The sequence below is a fragment of the Rhinolophus sinicus genome, chromosome 17 (genome assembly GCF_057876585.1).
Source record: "Rhinolophus sinicus isolate RSI-liver-muscle chromosome 17, RSI-T2T, whole genome shotgun sequence".
Taxonomy (NCBI): Eukaryota; Metazoa; Chordata; class Mammalia; order Chiroptera; family Rhinolophidae; genus Rhinolophus; species Rhinolophus sinicus.
In genome coordinates this window covers 175,667,466-175,693,136 of record NC_142517.1, presented here as the reverse complement: position 1 = coordinate 175,693,136, position 25,671 = coordinate 175,667,466, and the positions used below count along the sequence as shown (strand labels likewise).

The 25,671-nt window shown below is 38.0% G+C and overlaps 1 protein-coding gene across 6 annotated transcripts in view; it reads right to left on the bottom strand.

Annotated features, from left to right (window-relative positions):
• MYO1B (myosin IB) overlaps positions 1-25,671 on the bottom strand; it is a 172,166-nt gene that overhangs the window by 71,071 nt on the left and 75,424 nt on the right. For all 6 annotated transcript variants that reach the window (XM_019740730.3, XM_019740732.3, XM_019740734.3 and 3 more), the window contains exons 4-7: positions 22,354-22,448; positions 11,904-12,008; positions 7,377-7,423; positions 2,163-2,226 (exon numbers count right to left, since the gene is read on the bottom strand). In XM_019740730.3, the coding sequence (XP_019596289.3) occupies positions 2,163-2,226; positions 7,377-7,423; positions 11,904-12,008; positions 22,354-22,448 (311 nt within the window). The remainder of the gene's footprint in view (positions 1-2,162; positions 2,227-7,376; positions 7,424-11,903; positions 12,009-22,353; positions 22,449-25,671) is intronic.

Sequence of the window (25,671 nt, the reverse complement as noted above, 5' to 3'; positions counted from 1 at the left end):
TGTAAAACCTAAGTTATTTTCCAGTACTTTTAATAAAGTAATCCTTACATATTTTCCTAGAATCCTCCAAAAGTAATACTGAGTCAATCCTTCCAGAATGTTTAGATATAAGTTCTATAATGAAAACAGTAAACTTGCCCTCATTTAAAATGATAGTGTATTATTAAATTAATACCGCGTTTCCCCAAAAATAAGACCTAACTGGACAATCAGCTCAATGCATCTTTTGGAGCAAAAATTAATATAAAACCCAGTCTTATTTTACTATAAGACTAGGTATAATAATATAACATAACATAACGTAATATAATATAATATATTATAATATAATACCGGGTCTTATATCAATTTTTGCTCCAAAAGATGCATTAGGTCTGAGGGTCTGGCTAGGTCTTATTTTTGAGGAAACAGGGTAACTAGTTAATTTGTCTTATAAAAAGTAAATGCTAAAGATTTATGAACATCTTCAGAATGAAAATTAACAATTCCTTAAAATGGTGGTCTTAAAAATTAAATCTGAGGCGTACCTTTTCCTATGCAGCTCTCAAGAGCTGCCATACATTGGGAGCTTGCGTAACAAGCTTGGCGTGGTTATAATCATCTGCTTTCGGTTACGTCATATATAGTTTGCACAGGTACTTTTGCTTCTGTATTTGACATATAAAAACCTTTAACCTAAGTAGCACTATCCTAGCCAATTTCATTTCATATTAAAAATTTATGTTTTTTAAGATATTTCTCTAATAAACACACACTTTTTCAAATATGGATAATCCCAACGCATGGCACATAAAATGTGTAGTCAGTCAAACTAAAATGGAAAATTAAACTATTTAAAAAAAACAAAATGGTGAAAATGGGAAGAGCCATCGAATTTATCCAATTTAATCCCACTCTTTCAAAGATAAGCAAACTAGCTCTAGAAGGTTACTCTACGAATAGTAATTTTCTTTTCTTTTTTTTTGAAATAGGCTGCATAGTTCGCCCAAATTACTTAAAACACTAACTTTCAAGTGGTATTCCTCTGGTTCTAAATTTCATCAGGAAGATCTCACAAGCTATCTAGGGGCCCAGGGGTTCTGGCTAGCCATCATCTCCTGTTAAACCAGATCAGGTCTTACTTTATTTATCTGTTTCATATTTGGGGTTCAGCTTTAAAGTTCATTTGAAGAAGCAATGCCACTGCTATCACAAATGTAATGAGCATTGCTTTGGATATCTGAGTCATTTGTCATTTTGTTTATCGAGTCTAAACTTAGTTCATTTTCATGCTAACAATCCCAATAGCACCACAGGGTGGTGAGGAGGCTGAGGTAATGGGAGGCTCAAAAGCATGGTCCTCAAAAAAACTAGAGGACTCAAGAGGACAACCAGGTCGTGGCTCCAATAGGAGGTGCACAAACCCTGGGTCATCGTCTTAAATGTTTCAAACTAATCAACTACAAAACCAGCACGAGCAGACATCAGGGCAATGCCGCATGTATGCATGCCACAAAGCACTTATGGCATCGCCATATTTATAATAGATACTGGCCATTATGACCACTTCAGAAAACTCTTGACCTGTGGCTGTTAAGCAAACCTCACCTGATACTGTTTTTTCACTTTGACAGAGAACATTTCACTTCTATAATCATAAATAATGACTAAAGGAGGGTAATAAATCTATTTCTACCTAATGGGTCTATTATACTCAATGATTTAAATAAATGGAAGGACAAAAAAAAATGTCTCACAAAAATCTTGAAATAGAGGTCTACTCATTATGTTAGATAAATGTTACCCCCCCAAATTATTAAATTAAAATCAACTATTTATATTTTGTTTTTAGTCATAAAATAATTTTGTTAACCAAAATAAGCATTGGAGGATCTTTTTCATTACTGGATTGGCTTAAAGATCTATAGAGTATAAAATACAGTTGGACAAATACCTATTTCTTTAGCAGACTCCTAAAAAGTTGTCAAAGGTAAAGATTAAGTATTCTTTTAAAAAGATTTAGAAATTAAATTATATAAGACAACCTGAAATGATAGGTTAAAAATCTAAGAAAACGTATTCTATATCCATCTCTTGAAGACCCAACTATCTAAAAAATTCTATTATAAACACACATTTTACTATTTTGAACTTCTTTAAAAGAATTCAGGTAAAATACTCACAGTTACTAATCACTCCTCCCAGTGGATCGCCTTTAAAATCAAATTCAATATCCATATATTTGCCCTGCCAAAGAAAGATTTAGTGAGTTTTCAAGTTCACCTCAAAATATTCAGTCAGCATTATCTTCTAAGAGAATAGCATACTGAGCCCTTTATATATTTGTTTAAATGTAATTAAGAAAGACAGTTTATATAACCATGACGCAAAACAATGCCTCCATGAATAATTCATATTAAATACCACGTTAGCTCAAAGCTGACATATCCCACTGCTAATTCAAGAACAGAGCTTCTCAGCCATCACGTAACTTTTCCATTTCAGATACATATTTCAAATTCTGAAGGGTGTGTATATTCAATTCGAGAATAAAACTGAGGAAAATAAGTATCCCTTGCATATGCACTCGTTGGGAAGATAAATTATTTCGTTTTTATAGGGAAAATATGTTTTGAACAATGGCTAGAAAATCTAATCATACTGGACAGTGGAACACTTCAAGTACTGTTTTTGTATCTACTCAAATCAAATACATGGCTATGTGGAGTGAACAGTTCAGAATCAAAGACTGATTGGTATTACTCTCTTAGGCTTTTAACCTAGATTACACAGCAATATATAACCAGGTTCGTATTACACTTTATAGATGGTATATTAAACACAGAGAAACACACATGGAGTTTCATACTGTGATTTTTAAAGATTTGGCCTGTAATTGTTTAGTTAAAGAGTAACAAGTAAAACAGAATAGCCTTGACAGCTGTTTTTTGTTTGGAAAAGGGTGTGTTGATCTAATAAGTAGTCTTTAGTTTTGTTTCATGTTCTACCTTAGTAATAGTCAGATAGACGGTTTGTAAATAATTCTCCCAAAGAATTACTTTAACTCTTTTCTATTTTAATAATAATGGTAAGGGAGAAGAAACATGATCACATGGCACTCAGTCAACGATGCAATTTGTGCCTTTTTATTAGCTCATGCATGTTCTTTCTCCTTCTCCTTCTTCATTATCATGGGTCATCTGGCCTTTTAAAGTCTTCACTTATTCTTAAGTAAAGGCCTACCAAACAACTTCCTAGATACTCAAGTAGTCAAACAAGGGAAAACAGGACACAGGACCTGCCCTCAAAAACGTAAAGCCTAGGTGGGGAAATGGAGACAGGTAAACAAGACGTTACTGTGTATGGGGACATATCCTACAGTGGGTCATAGTGCTATGCACAAAGCAAAGGGACAAGGGGAGAAGAGGAAGTCTGCCCTAGCTTAAATGCAAAGTATCAGAAGTCAGGCAGGCCAGAAGGTGGAAGAGCAGGAAGGAGCAGGCATAAGAATTGGCATCTATGAGGATGGTGAGGGAAGTTAGAGCACATCATGACACTGAGACATTTCCTGACAGCCAAGTCAAGTCATTAAGGATTCCTAAACAAGTACGCCCATAGCAGACTTGCCTCTTTACAAGATCACTCTGGCTAGTGTGGAATGGACTAGACAGGAGCAAGACCACACGAAGCTGACAGGAGGTGGCAGTAATCAGGGGAGAAATGTTGGTGGCTTTAAGCAGGAGTAGAAAAAGGGAAAAGCAAACAGAGTTGAGAGTTACCCAGAGAGTCACAATGACAGGTACTGGTTGAACATACAAGGCGAGAGAGAAGGGGGACAAGGATTAAAAAGTCCAGGAATCTAGCTCAGGCAACTGAGTGGATAGTGACTGATATTCTCCATGATGGTGGGGACAAAGCAGGTGAAGCACCTACAAAGCAGCGAAGAAAAGGTAACTTCACAAGAGAATGAGAGGTTGACCGTACGAAGGGGGATGATGTTGATGGAAGGTGGTTCCCTGGGATTAGGAGGCAATAGGCTCTAGCATAGGTAGAGGGATTAGGAATAGTGTGAGACAGGAGTTGAAAATCTCCCAGTATGACAGGAGGCTGTGTACACAGATACAGGGACAGCGGAGGCACAAAAAAAGGCTTAGATGAGGAGGAGGAGGAGGAGGAGGAGGAGGAGGAGGAAAATGGTGGTAGTGGTGATGATTTCTGTGAAGCAGGCATATCATCAGCTGAGAGTAAAGGATAAGAGGTTTGAAGAGAGTAGAACAACCACTGTGGAAAATGAAAAAGGAAGCTGACTAAGGAAAAACTATTGGACAACACTGAGGATTCCGCTGATATTGGCATGGCACTATTCCCATCCAGCCACATCTTGACTACTGCCAAAAGCTTGGTTCTGATCGTGTCACTAGTCAACTCAAAAATAACCAGTGGCTTTCCATTGCCTACAAATAAAGCCCGAGACCCTGAACCTGATACTCCCAGCCCTCCAGTTGAGGCCTTAACTCATCTTTCCAACCCTTCGGCCCACAGCTCCTTTCACAGACCTTCTCGTCTATAGCAAATAACTCTGACAAGTTCAGGTCCATACCGGTTATCTCCTCAGTTTCCTCATGCTGTATTGCCAGCTCTGCCTGCTCTCCACTCAATTTTGGCACATTTGAATCATATGGGCCCACTCAGGGTTCTCTGCTTTCCCAGACTCCTCCAGCTTCTCTATTCTGAACTTATTAAAACTTACTCTGTACCTTTCATGGGGAACTTACTCTTTCACGTGTTGTGTTATAATTACTTTTAGAAAGCACGTCCATTTCTTCTGACTAGTCTATAAGCTTCTTAAAAATAGGTATTCATTCATCAATAAATGTTTTGAGTGTCTACTACGGTGCTAGGCACTGGGCGCCATGACTGAGGCCCTATAGGAACAAGAATGAGGTCCTTGTTCCCATGGCTCTAAGGTCAATGGTCACGTAAGCAGGAGACATGAATATAATAATCCCAGAGACTAATGAATGCCTGGAAAAAATAAAAACAGGATGAAGTCACAGAGTCTGGAAAAAGCATCATGGAAGTGACATCTGAGGTGAGAGCTAAGTAAAACAAGATGCGTCCATGCAAAGATCTGTGGATAGAGCATGGGCAACTGCAAAAGGCTAAGGCTAGAAAGTGTGTGGTATGCTTGACAGTCACACAGGCTTGTGTGGCTGAGACTGAATAAGGGCAGACAAGGGTAGAACAGGCCCCCGCTCATGCAGGGTCTCCAGGGGAGCCTGTCCTATATTCCAGGTTCAAGGGGGAGCCACTGAGGACTTTCAGCAGGACAGTGATGGGACTTAAGTTTATAAAGGCCACTCCAGCTGCTGGCAGAGTGGATAGCAGGCTGCAAGAGGAGATGCAGGGAGACCTATGTTTATGCATAAATAAATAAAAATGTTTTAAACAAATGAATTTTGTGTGGCTTTTTCATTCCTACTGAACGAGAGGTTTGGTAATGAAACTTTCCCGACCCTATAGGTTCTCTCCTACACTGTCCAGTGCCTAACTTGGCTCTTGGGAGACACGAGTAGTACGTGTTCAACAAAGAACTCCTCTCTTCCCCTGATATCCTTGGTTGAGCAATGATTTCCAAAGCCTTCAAGTGTTTGTTTGCAAAAAACAGTGCCTCTCTTTCTTAATAGAAGCTCAATATGTAAAAATAGAGGTGGTGTGAGAAACACCATGAAGCACCTCCATGGAACAATGGTCTAAAATGCCAGCCACAGCAAGCAAGTCTAACTAGACCATCGCAAGGTCTACCAGATTTCTCAGTGAAGTTCATCCTGGGATAACCCGTCAATCACTGACAAGGGAAATGCAATTCCCCTGGAGTCATAAACCACTATTACATATAGTAGTAACTTGGAACCCAGTAGTCCTGTAAAATTATAATATGGATTTGAGTATGTTACTGGTCAAGTCAGAGACCACAAAGCAGAGAAATTACTAAAAACAGGGCATGGAATGATTTAGCCTATAATCTAGTATTAATCTCATATCCTAATATCTCTGTTATAATAGGATTTCTCTGAAGTTACTTAATAAGCTCTATTACCTGCCAAGCCTTTGACTAGATTTCAAATGTCACACAGTAAGAATGACTCTTTAAGCAGCATGGTTTTCCTCTACTTTCGTGGTCTAAGACTAAATATATTTGCAAATATTTTCTGTCAAGTGTGTGTGTAATTTGCAAACAGTAAAAATAAAATCTCCATAAAGCAGCTTGATCTATTGGAATTACTTCTATCTGCCCATACTTTGCTTCTAATTCTATTTATATAATTAGATTAGCCTGATGACCACAACAGGAAAAGGCATGGCTCAAATCAGTTATAACAACTGACGGGGCTAATCCAATGGAAAAAATTTGCAGCCTTGGAATTAGAAACCTTCCACTTTCCAAGCTATCAAAACTATCTCCCTCGGAGGTCATTCTCTTGCCTTAAGACTGGGTAACTCTAATGAGGAAAATCCAAAATGGGCTAAAAGAGGAAGGGAAGAGAAAGGGCAGGAAGGGTCTGTGGCAGGAAGGCATAAAAGATCATCAAAAATGGTCCCAAGAAATGTGTATGAGAAGAGAGTTTATAAAGTAAATGATATTTTATAATAAAATTTATAAAATTGGTTAAACTATAGGAAAAAGGGACCAATTTCAGAATGCCACCATCATACTCAACACGATTCCCCCAGCTTCCTCCAGGCAGTGTCTGTGTCCCTGTAAAGACCAGAGGCACAACAGAGTGCAGGCCGGCTAGAGATCCCCAAGGGCAGATATGTAAGTACATGCTGGAGAGATGGGCTGGAAAGTTTTCTATCAGTGGAATTCACACTTTCCAACTCAATCACACTCCAAACAACAATTACCTTCAGGTTTCACTATTCAGTCCTCTCTCCCTCTCCCCATTAGGTGCCATTGCTAAACCTCATAATTTTACTTTTCCAAAGTGTTAGAATACACCTGTATCCATTCTGGTCCCACTGCCTAACGGTCAAAATCTGTAGAGCATACAAATTTGACACCCAGCTTCTCCTTCCTTCTACTTAATTTCTGACTCTTAATTACAGTTTCTAAATACCAAAACTCAGATAAGAGTTATTCTAAATAGCCTCATTTAAATTACTCATGGAATTTTATGATAGATGATGAAAAACAAAGAGCTTGTCACTCCAAGAATTAAAAGGGAAAATTCCAGAAAGCAAAAAAATGAATTCCTTAGAAAACTTTCAGTGTCTCAATAGCAATGGTATTCTTTTTTAAATGTGTGTATTAAGAAATATTAAACATCTACTAGTTGTTTAACATACATGAGCTAAATATTAGTGTTAACACTTATGCTTATACAAATACTTACAAATCTAGAGGAGTTGTCATTCCTTACAGTCTTGGCATTTCCAAACGCTAGTAAGAAAGAAACAGATGCATGGTTAAAATTGACAAAAAAAATAATTTTGAGCAGAGAGATAAAGCTAATGTAATATATGACATCTATAAATCCTAGAAAATACAAGTTGTAGCAATGACATTTCAGTCCAAAATTTCCACAGAAACATACTTAACAAAAGCATACTAAAGCTTCCATGTCTTATTACAAGTTCATAGAAAAAGAGTCATTCCTATGACTCATGGATTTTTTTTCAACAATTACTGTAAACTTAACCTTGTTTAATTCAAGACCTTTCAACTGTTTGACAGTCGTTAACTGAATGGCTAGCAAGTAAGGCTTCTATGCTTTCCAATCATTATCATCAGTGAGTAAGATTATTTCAGAGATAACTACAACTAAATATTACCAAAGGTTTTGTGAAACTTGATAAGGTTTCCAGATAGAATAAGACCCAAGAGACTTTAAACTGTTTAATAATTTTAAGTAAAGCTATTTAAATGTGATTACCATATTTTGCTGAGTATAGTGCATGCCTATATATAATGCGTATCCACGCTTTTGGCCCTAACTTTCAGGGGGGGAAAAAAAGCTTTTGTTTCAATTTTTCAATTCAAATTTTTATTTGTTTATATTTAGGCACTTTTTTTTGTATTATAAAGGAATTGTAGCATTTATTTTTTAACATATTATGATACAAGAAATTTTACATAACAAGTAATTACAAAACACAACAGATACAGGGTACAAGAAATTTTATGTACTAGTAACAAATTTGTGACATTTATGCATCATAGAAGGCTAAGAATTCTTCCTCGTTGCAAGTTTGTTGTAAATTCAACAAAACCGATTACTGTATTACAGGGTATTTATTATTTTGCATACAGGTATCGTTATTGATTTCTAGAGTTACATTTTTAACTCATAAGCATAAATAAAAGAACTAAAAACATTTATATAGATACGAAATTAGTACTAACCATACATAATGCGCACCTTACTTTTCCCCTCACAAATATGGGCAAAAAAGTGTGCGTTATACACAGCAAAATATGGTAAATATATAACACAAAGAGTAAGAGATTTGAAAACTAAAGTCATTTCCAATAGGCTAAAAATGCTACATACTTTTATTAGCTCATGTTCGTCGGATCTAAGTGAAATTTTTCAGAATATAAGGAAAATCGAACTGGCCCATAATGCAAAATCCAAGTGTGTTCCTTCCTATCTCTGCTGCTCCAGAGCCAGGATCTCCCACAGGGCACATAAGAACCATGGGTTGATGCTGCCCAGGCACAGGGTTCCTGTTTACCACAGGTAGTTCATAGTCTCGTAAGGCAAACGCATCATTTTACCAAGCTTGTGCACAAAGTAGGAGCAAATTAATCTGGACCAGAGTAACAGAGGATTAAGTCGAATAAATGTAAGTCTGTATAAGCAGAGGGGATCCCTGCGCTTCAGAAGCTCAACGAGGCTCCTTGAATTTTAATGTGCAAACCAATCACTTGAGGATCTTGTTGAAGTGCAGGCGTTTGTTCACTGAGTCTAGGGACACGCAAGATATTCTGCATTTCTACCAATGTCCCGTCACACCCACCCCACAGCTGTTACTGGCATCCCTGGACCACACTACAGGTAGCAAGGGCTGAAGAGACATGATGATGTGGTGAAGAGAAATGAATCTTTAGATTAAGAGGCCAGGCATCAAATCCCTGGAAGCCTCCATAACTTCATTAAATTAAATGGAGAGAATAAGATTAGAGTAACAAGAGCTCAAATGATAACTAAGGGCTAAAAGCTGGTCCAAGTTTTGAAAGCAATCACCAGATCAGGCATGCAAGTGTGTGTTTAAGTCGAAGTTCACTTTGGATATTTGGCTGCCAAACGTGATTGTTGTATTTCACATTAGCTGGTTTTCTTATGCTCTTGATTAAAGAAAAAACAAATAGTTGGCTCCTGCTTACTTAACACAAAATCAACACAGGGAAAGTTATTTGTATTATATCAGATACTCCTCTTGGAATGGGTATGGTTTGGTAGGTCCCCGACACCAAATTCTCTCTTTAGTAGAAAATATACTGAGATGCTATATTGAGTGACGAAAACTACACACGGGAAATACTCGAAACAGGATGCTTGCTGAAGTGATTCACATTGTCATCCCATGTCCACCACCAGCTTAAAAGGCTTTAATAAATGCAATCTTGAAAATGGTGAGTGTTGACCTAGTTATCATGAAGACCATGACATTTCTCGTGTTTTCACATGTTAATCCTTCCTAGTGGGTATGAACACATAGGGTTGCCAAGTTAACTAACTTGACCGGCCCCCAAACCCAACTCAAGATGCTGATACATGAAAGACAGTTTATTGTGGCTTGAAGGTCAAGCGCAAGTGAAGGAATTGCTTCAAAAAAACTTTACTCAGGGCACCATTTGCAAGCCATAAACCATCTTTTCATCAAACAAATCTGAGTTGCACATTACTAAACACAGCTCTAAACACTCAAGTCTTTTATTGTGAGCCACAGAATCAAAAACAAGCGTTCCATTATAGAACACTTGAGACACATTCCTCAATTGTTTTTTTTAAGTTCATTGTTCTAAATGTTCATTTACAGTAGCAGCTCTAGTTAAAAAGTAAAGCATTCCCATAAAAGATAATGCAAGCCCACAGCAGACATTTCTGCCATTTCCTGCACTGGGGCCTGGCTTCAAATACCATGGAATAAAAGGCTAGATTCTAATCACAGATGCAAGCTATAGCATTCCACAGTGCTTCTCCTTAGGATCACAGCATTCTTAAAATAAACATATGCAGAAATACAACACATGGACAGCACCTTAACTTAAAAGCAAAAGACAGTAAACGAAAAGTTAAACCCTAAAACAGTAACAGGAAGATAGAACACTTTTACAGCAGCTTCTTTATTCGTGAAGGTACTGAAAGAGGAAGAAAGACCAATAACAATATAATACCTAGATGTTTCAGCCTTTGCTTTCCACAAAATTAAAGTATTTTCATGACTTATTTCACTCGCTGGGAGATAAGGGTGCATAACGTCTTCCTGTAGTAAAGTATAAGGAAGAGGCTAGGCCTAAGTGACAAAGGCTTCTGTCCTTCCACATTGGGGGCTATCCCCCCACCCCAAAGCAGTTCTGCTTTAATCCATGTTAAATCTTGACCTACCATGAACTCCGAATAAAGGGTTGAACCAACTATTCTTCTAGACCAGAGATCCTCATCACAGGTGGTTCTGACCCCACAAGGACATGTGGCAATATCCAGAGACATTTTCAATGGTAACAACCCAGGACAGCGGTACTACTAGCACCTCGTGGGCAAGGGCAGGGATGCTGCCAAACATCCTACAGTGCACAAACCAGCCCTCCACAGCGAAGACTTATCCAGCCAAAGTGTCAATAGTGCTGAGGTTGAGAAACCCTACTCTATCCCAGCAACTATGTTAAATGACAATAAAGACATGCTTACAATATAAAGCAACGTAGAGGGGTTGTCATCAATAAGGAAAGACTTTGAGTTAGTTTCCAAAGTATAGGACGGTTTCTAGTGATGGTTTATGCCAACCTCAGTGGCATTCGGGACTCACCTCCAGCTTTTTTTTTCCTGGTGGTATTATGGACTGAATATTTGTGCTCCCCTCCACAAATTCATAGGTTAAAACCCTAACCCCAATGTGATGCTATTTGAAGATGGGGCCTTTGGCAGGCAATTAGAGTTAGATGAGGTCATGAGCCGGCCAAGCTCCCATCACCACCACCACCACTGTGCACAAAGAGGTCATGTGAGCACACAGCAGCGAGATCTCGGCAGCTGCCTCCAAGCCAAGAGGACTCAGAAGGAAAAACTACCTTGCCAGAACCTTGATCTTGGACTTCGGAGCCTCCAGAAGTGTGAGATAATAAATTACTGTTATTTAAGCCACCCAGTCTATGGTATTTTGTCATGGCAGCCAGAGCTAATACAGATGGTGGCCAACCATAGAATTTGAGCTCTACAGTCAGGTTTAGGCTTTCTGTGGTCCTGAAAACACTGGCTCTTAAATGTTTCTCTGGCATAACCTTGGTTTCCCTGACAACAGAAATAGGCAGCCATATGGTTTATCCTGAATGATGTTAATAAAATAGCACTACACTCACATTGCTCTCTTCCACCAAGTTTTTCTTAGCCATTAAGTCAAATGCAAGTATTAGTTGTTTACTTGTAAGCAAAATTTAAGTGATTCAAATAAAACCTGAAAGGGAAAAAGTAATTTAAGTGGGAAAGCTCCTTTTATATGAGTAAACTGTTCCCTCCTTTAAGCACTAAAGCCAAGTGTCCTTAGGATACAGCTCATTTGCTTGGCAGGTCTGGGCCTGAATCTCTTCCTTCCTCTTCCCTCCCAGCCCACCTCCCAGCACACCAGGTATCTGCAGTGCCTGGAAAACTGGATCTACTGTTCAAGTCACACCGACCCAATGTACACAGAAAGCCTACCTTCCAGGACTGGGTTGGACTGTAAAAGCTGTTCTTTGACTTGATTAACTTCTGCTCCTTTTCCACAAACAGCTGCTACGTAGGACATAACAAGCTTGCTGGCCTCTGTGGATGAAACAAACCATATTAATAAATGAAGCAGAAATTTTTTTTTTTTTTTGGAGGAAGGAAATTGTGGAGTCAGTAGAACATCCAATAACAGTGTTTTCAAATGCCTTTATACCTGAGAGTAAATAATGTTTTGGAAACCTTTTAAAATAGTTGTCTTTTCTACTCAATGACATGTCATTAATTCAGATATACTGCGTTTCCCCGAAAATAAGACCTAGCAGGACCATCAGCTCTAATGCGTCTTTTGGAGCAAAAATTAATATAAGACCCAGTCTTATATTATATTATATATTATAGCATATTATATTGTATATTATATTATATTATATTATATTATATTATATTATATTATATTATATTATATTATATTAATCTAAGACCGGGTCTTATACTAATTTTTGCTCCAAAAGACGCATTAGAGCTGATGGTCCGGCTAGGTCTTATTTTCGGGGAAACACAGTAATAGGAATTGTGCTTAAAGGTTATCACCAGTTGCTAAAAAAACTTGCTAAGTAACACAGCCAACAAAATCTCAGGAGAACTATCTTCTTAAAGCCATCATTTGTATACAATTACTATATTATACACAGATGACCCAAGCCAAAAATAACTTAGTAACCTGGGTATTTTTACCAAATATATTTTTAAATTTTAAAAGAATTGTTGTCCTCAAAAATATTTTCTATCAAACTGGTGTGCTCACAATTAGACTAAATTAATTACTCTTCAACTCGATTAAAAAACTCTGCAGCTAAATAAATAAAAAATAAAATAAACACCACTTAGCAGCTAATGTCAGGATTTGATAACAAGAAATGTAGCCCTTTGAGGGCACTGTTGTTTATACAGGCTTTACTAGTAACTCTGAAAGGTAAGATGCTAAAAGAAGCAGGCTACCTGAGGCACACAATGAATTCTTAGCTCATACAAAAAATTCTTAGCTCCAAGTTGGACAAAATTTGTTTTTGATAGTTTCATCCTTTCTGTGTCTATCAGCAGTTTGTGTCCCCTCTCAGCAACTGCCTTCTAAACCCTCATCCTTTTAATACTGAGTTCCAAGGAATATTAATAAGTATTCAGGAAAAAATGAGGTCTAAAGTTAAATGAATTTGGGGCGCACAGTGAGTTAGATGAAGTAAAACAGGTTTCCTTTTTAAAAGGCTTCTCGGAGGACCATGTGCACTGTGGAACTCTGGGAAAGGATGTAGAATGCTGCATTTCCCAAAAGTATTTGCCATGGAACCTTTCGCGTTGAGCTGTCCTGGTTCTAATATTCCAGAATGAGGATCTGGGAAATGTTCCACTATTAAATGTTGGCTGAATAAAACATCTGCCTTCATTTGAGCAGTCTAGCTAAGGAAACCAATCTCCCCAAATAGTGCTTTTTCTCAGGTCTCTGCACTGGTGGCACCGAGAGAGGAGTGCATTCCCCAGGTGTAAGTGACAGTAACTCTGCCTTTGAGTATAAGGGGTAAATCTCAACACTGCCACTTCTCTCGCGGAGACCTGCAGGTGGCTTCCAGCCCTATTCCCCACCGAAGAAGAAATCATAAATGAACAACTGGAATGCCACCTTGGGCACACTGCCCAACACCTATTTTAGGGCCTTTGAGCAACCCAAAAGTGACTAACAGGAGCCAATAGGCACCAAGAAAGTTCTCAAAGCCTACGATGGCTGCTTTTGGAGTACAAACAAATAAGGCATGTAGGCAGTAAATGATCTCATGGAGCCCTGCGAACTGCAGTCCCCTGGGAGGATGGGCGCTTCCTTCAATGGTTGGAGTCAGGTCTTCTTTCAATTTGCTCTCTGGGTAATGCAATGGTCCAAATACACTCTCTGGTGGTCTGTGATGGCTGATTTCTACCGTTTCAATCTTTTCGTCTTTGCAATACCCTTCCCCCAAAGGGCAATGTCCCTTAATACCTCCATTGTGTAAAGTTCAGAACTACACTTTCCATTGCTCTCAGGGTTTATATAAAAACTGGTAGATTATATGTCCATACTCCTATTGCTCAGTTCTTGCTGAACTGGCTTCAGTTATAGACAAAGAGTTTATATGATATTACTTTTTATTTGACTTCTTGGTGCCACATTTCCCTCTACCCACCAGTCCAAACTGAAACTCTTCTTCAAGTCACTTCAGCGTATTTTCTTTCTAGGCTTTCTGGCCTACAAGTTCAGATGAGGCTGCCCTCCCTGCCAATTCCTGACATCCTGTGGCATCTGGCCTTCACCTCTGGGCCAACTCTCCTGAATCACCCTCACATTCCAACTCTGCAGTTGGCCTCTGAAGCAACTCACCTCCAGGCTTTCTTTCTCTTCGTCCTGTATTCTCAGCAGCATTTTTTGTACCCCATTCCTACCTACACCCTCAAATATATTATGTATATTCTTCCTTCTTGACATGAATTTTTGGCCTCTCTTTCTACCCGTTATGTTATTAGAAGACTGAAAGCATTTATAGGCAAAATACCGTAACTGTCCCACATAGCAGCAAATACACACACACACAAACACACACACACACACACACACACACACACACACACACAGAGTTTAGATGAAAGGGTAAGTTTTCTTTTAGGTAAACTGAAAAAAAGTATTAAAAATCCAGGCCAAGCTATTTGTTTATTGTTCATTGTAGCCTCAAGCCTCAAACTTTAGATCATGATCACACCTAATTCTCTGGAAATCTTTTTGGTCCAGGATGAACTCGAGGTACAAAATGCATTGGCAGGGCAGGAGGGAAGGTGTTGAAATCAATCAAGAATCAGAACTCTCCGGTGGCTGCTAGAATTAATTTGGCCTCTCAGAGACTTGTTAATGGACAGCATGAAATGGAATGAAGTCCTCTCAGTGTCAATTCTATTTTAAAATGGCACTAGGAGCAGATCTTTCAGACTTTGGATTTGACTTACATCATCTGGCTGTTAAATTGTATATAAACCTACAGTATCTACTGAGATATAAAAATGGGTTGACTTGCATTGAAATTAGGAATCACTTTTACTAACTTTACAATTTACTTAACTAATTCAAATTCAGATGTAATTTTTAAATATAGTTCAAGGATATTTATTTCTAAGTTGTTATAAAGTTTTAGTGTTCAGATTCTTAATTATGTTCAGGAATTCTTATCCTGGGCTCATTTTAATTATTTATTTTTGGAAGCCAGGATTAAGAGCAATCTTCTTCAAACAAAGTCTCATTGTCTAAAAGAGACAACTCTTATTTTCCTGATGTACTTGATCTTTAACTTAAGTAGTTCACGAGATATTTACTTCTTTAGAGAAATAAATAAAGCAGTAAGGGTAAATTGCAAAGCCCAACATAGTTTAAAGGACTGTTTTCATGATATTTCGCCATGCTGGAAACAGGAAATAACACTTATCTCATAAAGCTTTCTGCTTTATTTCCTTTTGGTTCTTCTGTATTAAAGTTCAAATAACTTTGGACCTTGATTCAAATGATTAGATATTTATCTGAATCAAAATATTATGTAATAACATCTATGAATGAAAAATATTATATTTCTGAGAAGAATCAATAACTATCATCCACCATATTCCCAAGCCTAGTTTTTTAATTATGCTGACTATTGTAAGGACCAACTAAATATGATCTTGACAATCACAGCATAAAATTGTAAGCATTTTTCAAAACAATACTTTTGAAAAGACTGTGAATATATTAATTCAATAATCATATTCTCAATGATAATGTCTTTCATGTATATTGTAAAAATATAAAATGATTCTATTTGAGACAAAAAAGTATATTCTTCATGTGTACTCAACATTTTGAAAAGCACTGCCATTTTAGACATAAGAACACTGGCATTTAAAATTGGCAAAAGGGGAAGAGGATTAAAAAGAACAAATTTCCAGGTATAAAATAAGTCATGGGGATGCAATGTCAGAAAAGAAAAGAAAAGAAAAGAAAAGAAAAGAAAAGAAAAGAAAAGAAAAGAAAAGAAAAGAAAAGAAAAGAAAAGAAAAGAAAAGAAAAGAAAAGAAAAGAAAAGAAAAGAAAAGAAAAGAAAAGAAAAGAAAAGAAAAGAAAAGAAAAGAAAAGAAAAGAAAAGAAAAGAGAAAAGAAAAGAAAAGAAAAGAAAAAGACAAAATGTAACAGCATTGCTTTAAATCAATTCTTAGTTCATCATTTTCTCTAACTTATAAACACTTTACATATGTAAATTTCTATACATGTTTGAATGTAACTTCAATCTTAAAATTCATCAATAGTAAGACAAACAAAATACGAAGTCTTTGAAGTCAAAATCTCTTCTCACTAGAAAATGGTAAAACCTCTAGGATTTAACTGATAGTTTTCACTAATAGACAAATGGCCTGTGACGAAGTACCACTAGATCAGCATATCTAGATCAGAATTCATTTCCACAAAAAAGGAAAGAGGTTATAGATGATAGTTTATGATTCTGGGGGTTTTAAATTCCTATTAAGAATAACTAATTTAACTCTGTATTCTCTGATACCTTCTTCTAGGTTGTGAATGATATATATATATTATGTAATTATTACATAATCATAATTATAATAGTATTTTTTACAAAAGAAAGTGTTGTGAAATAGCAGTAGGTGAATGAGAAAGGAAAAACAAACATTTGAATGGAAGCCTTTTGCAACCATGAGGATAAAAGGATGGGGCTTATAACCAAGATATCAAAACCTGTGCATGTCACTAATGCTTAGACTAAGGTGAGTCAATGACATCTCTGTCACTGACAGAGTCAGAGGTCTATTGCAGATGTAAAGTCATACAAGGTCACTTGGGGTTCACAACTAAAGGTTTTAATGAGTAACGCAGGCTTCATAACTCTTTAAGCAGACGGCTGAAGAGTTCCTAGAAACTGATGTAACTGTAAAATTAGAAACCAAATAATTTATAATGTTTTTTTACATCAGGATCATCTTCTCAGGCCCACAGATTTATCCTGATGTCCTTGGAAAAATGTAGTTATGATGGTTCCCTCATGTTCTGCCTCCCTGCCCTCATCAGGGCTTGAATGGTTACAAATCTATTTGCATTCACAGCAGTAAACTGTTGAGTTCACTGCCTAGAAACACTTGGGCACTATTGTGAGGCATGATGATTTTTTTATTTAGCACAGCGGTAATGGATTAAATAAGCCCCCAAAGAACTCAAAGAGTTCACACCTCTCCCTGGGTGCCCACGTTATATAACCCTGCAGCGTAAAAGGGTCTCCAATGTTTGACACCAGTAACATCATCACCTGCCAAGGGGGGCTTACAACCTAGTTTAATTAATTACTTCTTATAAAATAAATCCTCTGATACCACATGGTGATTCTGAATATGCTAGTAAGTAAAGATTCTTATTGAAAAGAGATACTATATGTAAAGTACATAGCACATTCTGGGCCCTCAATAAATGTTAGTTCTCATTCTCTTTCATTTATTTATAAACACAAAATTTTTAATAACTACATGTACTCAAAAACAATTTTGGTGAATAAGACAACGTGACGTCTCAAAATGGCCTGGCCTACCTCTTCCCCACAGAAATGAGATTAAACCCTCTCTCCAAAACCCTCACACTATACTACTGCCATCTGTACAGCATTGTCCATCATTTTATGCTACCATGAGTAACCTCCACATAAAAAAGACATTAAAGAACACATAAATTCTATACAACACTCAAATTTATGATCTAATACAATTAAAACCATAATAAAATTTGAAACAATTTTTGTACAGTTTTCAAAAATGAAAGAAAAGTAGAAAATGATAGGAACAAGTGAGCAAAACACTCAATGTCTGTGGGGACAGAGAATAAGGAGATGGATGCTATTGGGATCTATAAATGAAAAGGAAGGGCTTAGCAGCTACCAAAGAATACAGTTGAGTGGATATTTAAAAATAGCAGTTCTCAGGAGTAGTATCCACCTCCCGATGACGATGGACAACTGTAGCATCGCGAGATCTAGGAATCACAGTACCTCAGACAAAAGACAAATACTTCAAATGACCTATAGGCAGTGATACTCGAGGAATGGTCCGAGCACTGGCACTACTCAAAGTTGGTTGGTCCGTGGACTGTTACCATTCTACACAGAAGAGTAGGCTTTTAGAAATTTTTTAGCAATTTCGTAGTTTATTGAGTCTGCTGAAACTAATACAAAAATTAGAGATTGAACTCCTTATGTCTTCTTTTATTTCATTTTTCTGGTATCGGTCTGTAACAGATTTGGGGAAGGGAGGGAACCTGGTGCTTCACAGTGGAAGGTTTGAGAAGTGCTGCTCGAGGGTGTCGATGGGACCCTCCTCTAGTTTCCTGCCTGAAGCAGCACCAAACCTTGGATACTGTAAACAGAATGGCCCACTGGAGGAAAAGGGGACAGCCCTGAGAAGCATCCATTCTCCAGCTTATGACAGAGGGCAAAGGGATCCTAAGAAGGACTAAATTCGGGAAAGATAGTAGAGAGAAAAGGATTTCAAGTGGTGAATAGGACATTGAAACCAACAGGACAAGTTATTAAGTAGAGAAATATCAAGAAAAGAGAAAACTACAGAAAGAATGAACTCCATACTACTAGATTTATACCAGAGGAATGAGGTGGTTTTGTTTTTGTTTTTGCTCAGAAAAGAATGGACGCAAATGCTGTGAAACAGTACCAGCAACTTCTACTCAGTTTTTCAGTAAGGAAATACATGAGCCCTCCAGGAAATGGAATCTCGCTCCTGAGGAAGCAATGCTGTTTGCACTCTCTTAAGAAGGAGAGGTCATATACTGACATGGCTAATTAGTGGATATGCTGTCTTCTTGGAATGTATGTTCCAAGAGGAGATGAGGAATTGGCCGAGACTAATCATACCAGTGACCACAACCCACTTCTGATGACTCACTTAGGAACAAATTGATACAATCAGACCCTCAAAAATAGTATCTTTACTTATGATGAAGAATGAGTAAAAACCTAAAAAAATTAATAGGCTTAGGAATATTTTCATCTCTTCCTCCCCCCATGTTAAGTGGGGGAAAAAAAGGTATGTGAAGTGAATAGGCTTGCAGATACAGTCAAAAGGATTGGGGTAGGGGTAGGTGGCATAAGATACACCACCCATACAAATGTCTTTTGTCAAGGGACATAGTTTTTAACTTGCCTTGTTACCATTTTCATTGATCAAGTGGGAAACAATCAAAAAGCTATACCGCTTCTAAAAATTAATACTGTTTCATAAGAAAGAACTGGTCAGTGACAAGAATAGGGGCAAAAACTTTCTCCCAAGACACCAACATCCTCTGAAAGTTCCTACTGGGAAAAAGAGTTCTGAACAGCCAAAGATATCACAAATGTCTGAGGAAATACAGGTAAGAGCCTATACCCAGAGAGTCAGATGAATGATGGGAAACTCTAAACAATAAAACACTGCCTACATACACTAGAGAGTTAAGACTTTTAATGAAAAGTAACATGAGCAGCAATTATAGAAGGTAAGAAAAGCATAAGGGGAAGGTGAAGAAATAGGTAGGAACTAGATCACACGGAACCTTATATAACAAGCCCACTAAGTTTGGCTTTTATTTTGTATATAATTAAAAGTAGCTAAGAGTAAATCTTAAAAGTGGTGATGGAAGGAGAACTGACTCTGGGTGGTGAACACAAAATGTGATTTATAGATTATGTAATACAGAATTGTATACCTGAAATCTATATACCTTCACTAACAATTCACCCCAATAAACTTTAATTAAAAAAAAAAAGTTCTCACATACACACAGAGATAACTATGTGAGGTGAAGGATGTGTCAATTACCCTTGTGTGGTAAGCATTTCACAATATATACATATGCGTATTATCAAATCATCACATTGTACACCTTAAACTTACACAAAGTTATGTCAATTATATCTCAATAATGCCAAAGTTATCATCTAGTTTTCAGTGTCTCTGAAAAGGGATTATAGGCAGTGTAAGGGGAAAGGGAGAGACTAGCTAGATATAGATACACATAGCCCCCAAGGGAAATAATGGTTGGTAGGTTGGACTAGAATATCCATGTGGACACAAAGAAATGTCTTGGCAAGAGATACATTCTAGAGGTAGGACTGACAGGATTAGAAAATGGATTTCATGTGGGAGACACAAGAAAGGGGGCAAAAAATCAAGGATGGGTCTTATACTTCTAGCTTGAGAAACTAGGTTGACTAGTGGTCCTATTTATTGAGATTAGGAAGTTTGGGTAGGAGGGTAAAGAGAAAAATGAAATTGGGATGATTCCAGAATAATATGACCATGATAGTGAGAGATATATGAATGAGATTTGATCCCCCTGTTCTATGTTCTTATAAGCACCCTGTACTTTTCCTTCACCACACTTAATGTTTTGCATATAAATTGTATGTATACATGCATACATGTAGATGTATATACATATATAGTGTAGAGCTAGTGTTTATCTTCTCTACTAAACTATAAACTTGATAGAAATGGTGTCTGGCTCACTGATGTATCACTAGTACCTCGTATAGTACCTTTCACCTAATAGGTACTCGGGAATTATTTCTTTGATGAGTGAATCAGTGAATGTTAATCACATGAAAAATTTTTGAGACAAGGGATTTTTTAGCCCTAGGAAGATGGGACAGATTACTTCAAATAACTAAGTGATTGTGCAGTAGAAGAAAAGGTAGACTAATTTGGTAAGGTTCCAGATTGCAGAGATAAGAATCATGGGTAGAGGCAGAATTCAACCCTAGGCAAGGAAGAACTTTTGTTAGCCAAACCTGTATGAAAAATTCAGTAGGCTGCCTTACAAAGCAGTGCGCCCTCCATTACGACAAAAGGAGTCTTGGCTGTCCCTTGGTAGAACCCTATACTAGATGGTTTATAACTCAAATCGCTTCCAAATATATGCGACTATACTTTCTGTTACTTTAGATTCTTACATACCAGTTTTTTTCTTCTACTTCTGCCCATCCAGATACTAGAACCTGCACAACCTTCAAAAGAAACAGCGTACTATGTCTCCAAAAGGCTCTGCTTATCCAACCATTTTTTCTTTAGCTACATTGCAGAGTAGGGAGGAGATACTCCTAAAGAAAGTGCAGGAAGGAACTAGTGTAGAAGGAAAAGCCATTCCAAAGCAGATAGTGAAACTTTAAAGGCACAAATTTTACTGAGGGCTCAGGAACAAAATGGATTCAGTCAGTTGACTGAAATATCCATGGGGGTGGGGGGTATTCTTCTCTTGATTACTGGGAAATCAAAGTTATTAATCTGACAACTAAATAGCCAAGCAAAGTGGAAACATTTAAATTCCACTTTGGCAAACTAGAAGAAATTACCAATTATCAGAGTCTTACCTATAAAACAAGAACATTTTGTAAATAAGTCACAGGGATGTAATGTACAGCACAGGGAATATAGTCAGTAATAACATAATTAGTGTGTGGGGTAATGGTCACTAGACATACTGAAGTGATTACATAGTAAGGTATATAAATGTAGAATCACTATGTTGCATACCTGAAACTAGTATACTATTGTATGCCAACTATACTTTCATTTAAAGAAAAAACCAAAACATTTTACAGATGAAATAGTTATGAAAATACCATCTTCCTCCTTCATGGACACATCAGTTCCATCAAAGAAACCCACTGACAATAGCAGTTTTACCCTATAAAGTTTGGACTCAGGGAGTGCAACTCTTGAATCTTTTCCAAGTAGCTGGGCATCATGTGAACAATCACTTTCTCACTCAAGACCATCAATCATACAAATTGTTCCATTAAAAGCACAAGGGAGAAAGCATAATCCCATTTGGAGGTTTGTTTTAATAGGGAGGTGGCCAGCCCATCTAAAAATATATACAAAAATCTCAATTCTTTAAGTTTCAAAGGAAAACTTCTCTAGAGTGAAATTCAGCATTTTCCTGGTGCCTTCCCTCACTTTTTAGCCGAGAGGAGCTATAGCTATGGCCTCCCAAAGCCCAAATAATTTGGCATTCCTTAGGTGAGACCTCACAGGCCTCGGTGTCCCAGGAGAAAGGTAAGAATGAAGACCCCAGGGACTGGACTGGAAAGGTCTAGAATCCAGAAATAGACTCCCACATTGGTTGGAAGTCTGTGACACTTCACCTGTTTCTTCATGTGAGAGATGAGTTCAGTATTTCCCAGAGAACATTCTGTGATCTTAATCAGCAGCCTCCCGCGAAGGAGCCCTCAGTGGCCCTGAGTAGTTTCATGCTAATGAGCCACACATGCCCTCTGTGCTATGGTCACGCGTCATTCCGTGCAACATTTACCTTCTCGTGGAGAAAAGTGAGGTTGTCCAGCGGTGGCCTTACCTGTTTTTCCTGCTCCGCTTTCCCCAGTAATGAGAATACACTGGTCTTTATCTTGATCTCGCAGGGATCTGTACGCTTCATCTGACAGGGCAAAGCTGCAGGGCATAATGGGGGGGAAAAAGGCCTTAAAATGCAGCTCACTGTTATGCGGATTTTTCTCTTTTTTGGGTGTGTGTGGTGGTGGTGGGGGGGTCACAGGACAGAATTTTATTTCTTTTTTTAAATTATATTGGCGTGTCATTGGTTAGTAAAATGATAAAGGTTTCAAGTGTACAATTCTATAATAGATCATCTATATATGGCATTGTATATTCACCACTCAAAGTCAATTCTCTTTCCATCCCACATATTTGTCCCCCTTTACCTTCTTCTACCACCTCCCCTCTGGCAGCCACTTAACTGTTGTCCGTGTCTATGAGTTTTTGTTTGTGGTACATATATACAATGGAATATTACTTGGCCATAAGAAAAGATGAAATACTGCCATTTGTGACAACATGGATGGATCTTGAGATTATCATACTAAGCGAAGTACGTTAGGCAGATAAAGTCGAGAACTATATGATTTCACTCATATGGGATATAAAACTAAAAGCAACAAACAAAGAAGACCAACAAATACAAGTATTATGTGTTTATCCAATGAAACTACAGGCCCCTAAAGGACCATAGATATGCTTTAGATGGAAAACTGAGACATCACATCTTATTTCCTTTAAGTTCTTAAAAAGTAAATAAACAAACCATACATTCTTTGGGGCCCATGTTACCTTTTCCCATGCATTCTCAATCAAACAAAATGGTATTGATTTATTGTACTCTAGAGCTATGCTTTATTTAATGCACATGCTATATATTTACGGCTCATTTTACTAAAATCTAGGCATTTCAGAGAACCAACAAGAAAAATGTTACATCACAAATCCACAACCAGATAATGTTGACATTTTTCAGTACAATACAATCGTTTCAAAATAATGAGGAAAAAAATCTTGTCCACCATTAGAAAAAATGCTATCAAATACCAAATAGTTGATAGTACTATCACTCGGCTAAGTATAGAACTTCTGCCTTCACAAAGAAATGACTGAAACTGCAAAGTCCACCAGAGGCAAATGGTACTGTGGATTTGCCATGGTTCTTGTCCAATCCCAGGCCCTCCCTGTGCCCCATGATGACAAAAGGCCTCCTATCAGGTAAGGCCAGGCCAGTCTTCAGGTTGACATACCCCTCCTCAAAATTTACAAATAGGATGAATTTTGCTCCCTCTAGCTAACTGAAAAATAATTTTGACAACATGATAATGTATTTAATATGGGTAAAGTTCCTCTTCTAATTCATTTATCAGCAAATACTTACTGAAAGTCTATCTTGTGTCAAGAACATGCTGAGAACGCAAAGACAATTAAAACTCAGCCCTTCTCTCAGGAGCTCTCAGTCAAAAGCAGGAGAGAGAGATACAAACAGAAAACGGCAACCCAGCAAGGTAACGGCAATGATAAAGACTGTGCAAAACATTGCACAACTAAATAGGGACCTCAAGAATCTTAGAAGGTGGAAAAACCAGTCCTAGAGAATGCATTAGCAAGACAAAGGGCTTTTAGGTGAAAACTATAGCCAAAAAAATCCTAGAGGTGCGTTAAGGGGTTAAGAGCAGTTCTGTGTTACTAGAAGGCAAACATAAGTAAGAGAGAGATGAGTGATGAGATAAACGGGCAGACTCCAAAGAGAAGAATGAAGATGATAGGGAGCCATACTGCAGGCCTAGAAGCAGGGGAGTGGCACCGTGAGATGGTAAGCAGATAGTAATTAGAGTTAAAAATAGCAGCACTTTGTATCAACACTGCCCCCAAGCCCTTTTGAGCTAATCATTTTAAATACAACAACAAAACTATTAAGAATAAACTATTACTAATTCCATTTATGGATGATGAAACTGGGGCACAAAGTGAGGTACACTGCCAGAGTGACAGAGCAGAGTCAGAACTGACCCACCCCTGCTCTTGACCACTGGACGACACCAGCTCTGCATTTGGGTAGATCACAGGGCTACAAAGGTGCACATGAGAGAGAGTCAATCTGGAGGCGGGGCGACTGGTGAAGGGCTGGGATCTAGGAAGAGTTTATATTTGGCCAACCAGACCACATGGGGCCTCTCAATCAAGGACTTTAGAGGTCCTTCAGAAAGTGTGTGGAGCCATTAATATTGACAATTTACTGAGCACCTTCAATATGCCAGGAGTTGAGTAAAGTGCACTCATATTCATCATCAAATTTAATCCTTAAAACAGTTCTGTGAAGTAAATGTTAGATTCCTTAAAGAAAAATGATCCAAATGATACTAAGAGGCAACGTGATATGCCCATGATCTCTTTCGCTGGACACTCAGAACTTGAACCCAGAAATATTCATTCTCCTGTGATTATTTGGGATGTTGTCTTTCACCTGGACTACGACGAGACCCTCAAGTAAAGCCACCCCGAGTCTGATTCCCCTCACGTTGATTAATCCAATGCCTGGTACATAATAATGTACCCTAAATGCATTTGTTAAATGAATGAATAAATACAAGAAAAAAGATAATGAAAATATCTAGGACAAAGACTTTTCAGAGTAACAGGTTGTTTTAGCTTGTTTAGAATGGTAGAGTGTATGCTGATCTCTTCCTGCCCAGCTCGTCTTCTGGTCCTGCAAATCCCTTTCAGCCATTCCCTACATAACCAAGTGCTATGCTCACCCCGCCAGGTCACTAAGTGGCCTCATCTTTCTCTCGTGTTCTCCAGTCCGCAGGTGGAAACTAGCGTCCCCCTGCGCACCACTGCACACCAGTGACAGTGGAAAAACACAGTGAATGTGGAGGCAAAAGTCACCCTGGCTGGGATTCCCTGGGCTCCAAAACCACCGCTTATACCACCTAATGACCTACAGCAAGTCCTTCATTGGCTCTGGCTAAACTTCAGTTTCTTCCTGTACAAAACGGAGACTGGAGCCACATACTTGAGCTTCGAGGAGTAAATAAAAGTGCATAAAAGCACTTTAAAAGTGATAAAGCTCTGCAACAACGTCTGAAATATTTCTACATTATAATTATTAATAGTTGTGCGCACCTCTGATCCTCTACCAGAGTGTAAGCTCTTCTAGGGCGCAGCCTTTTTTTCTATCTAATTAATCTCTGTGTCATCCACAGAGCTGTAAACATTAAGACATCACCAATACCAAATTATGAACGAATGAGTGAGTGGACTCTCTCCAAGTACTGACAAAGTCCCTACTGGAGTGAGCTCCATGAAGAATGGTAAACAGGAAATCCATTTCTTC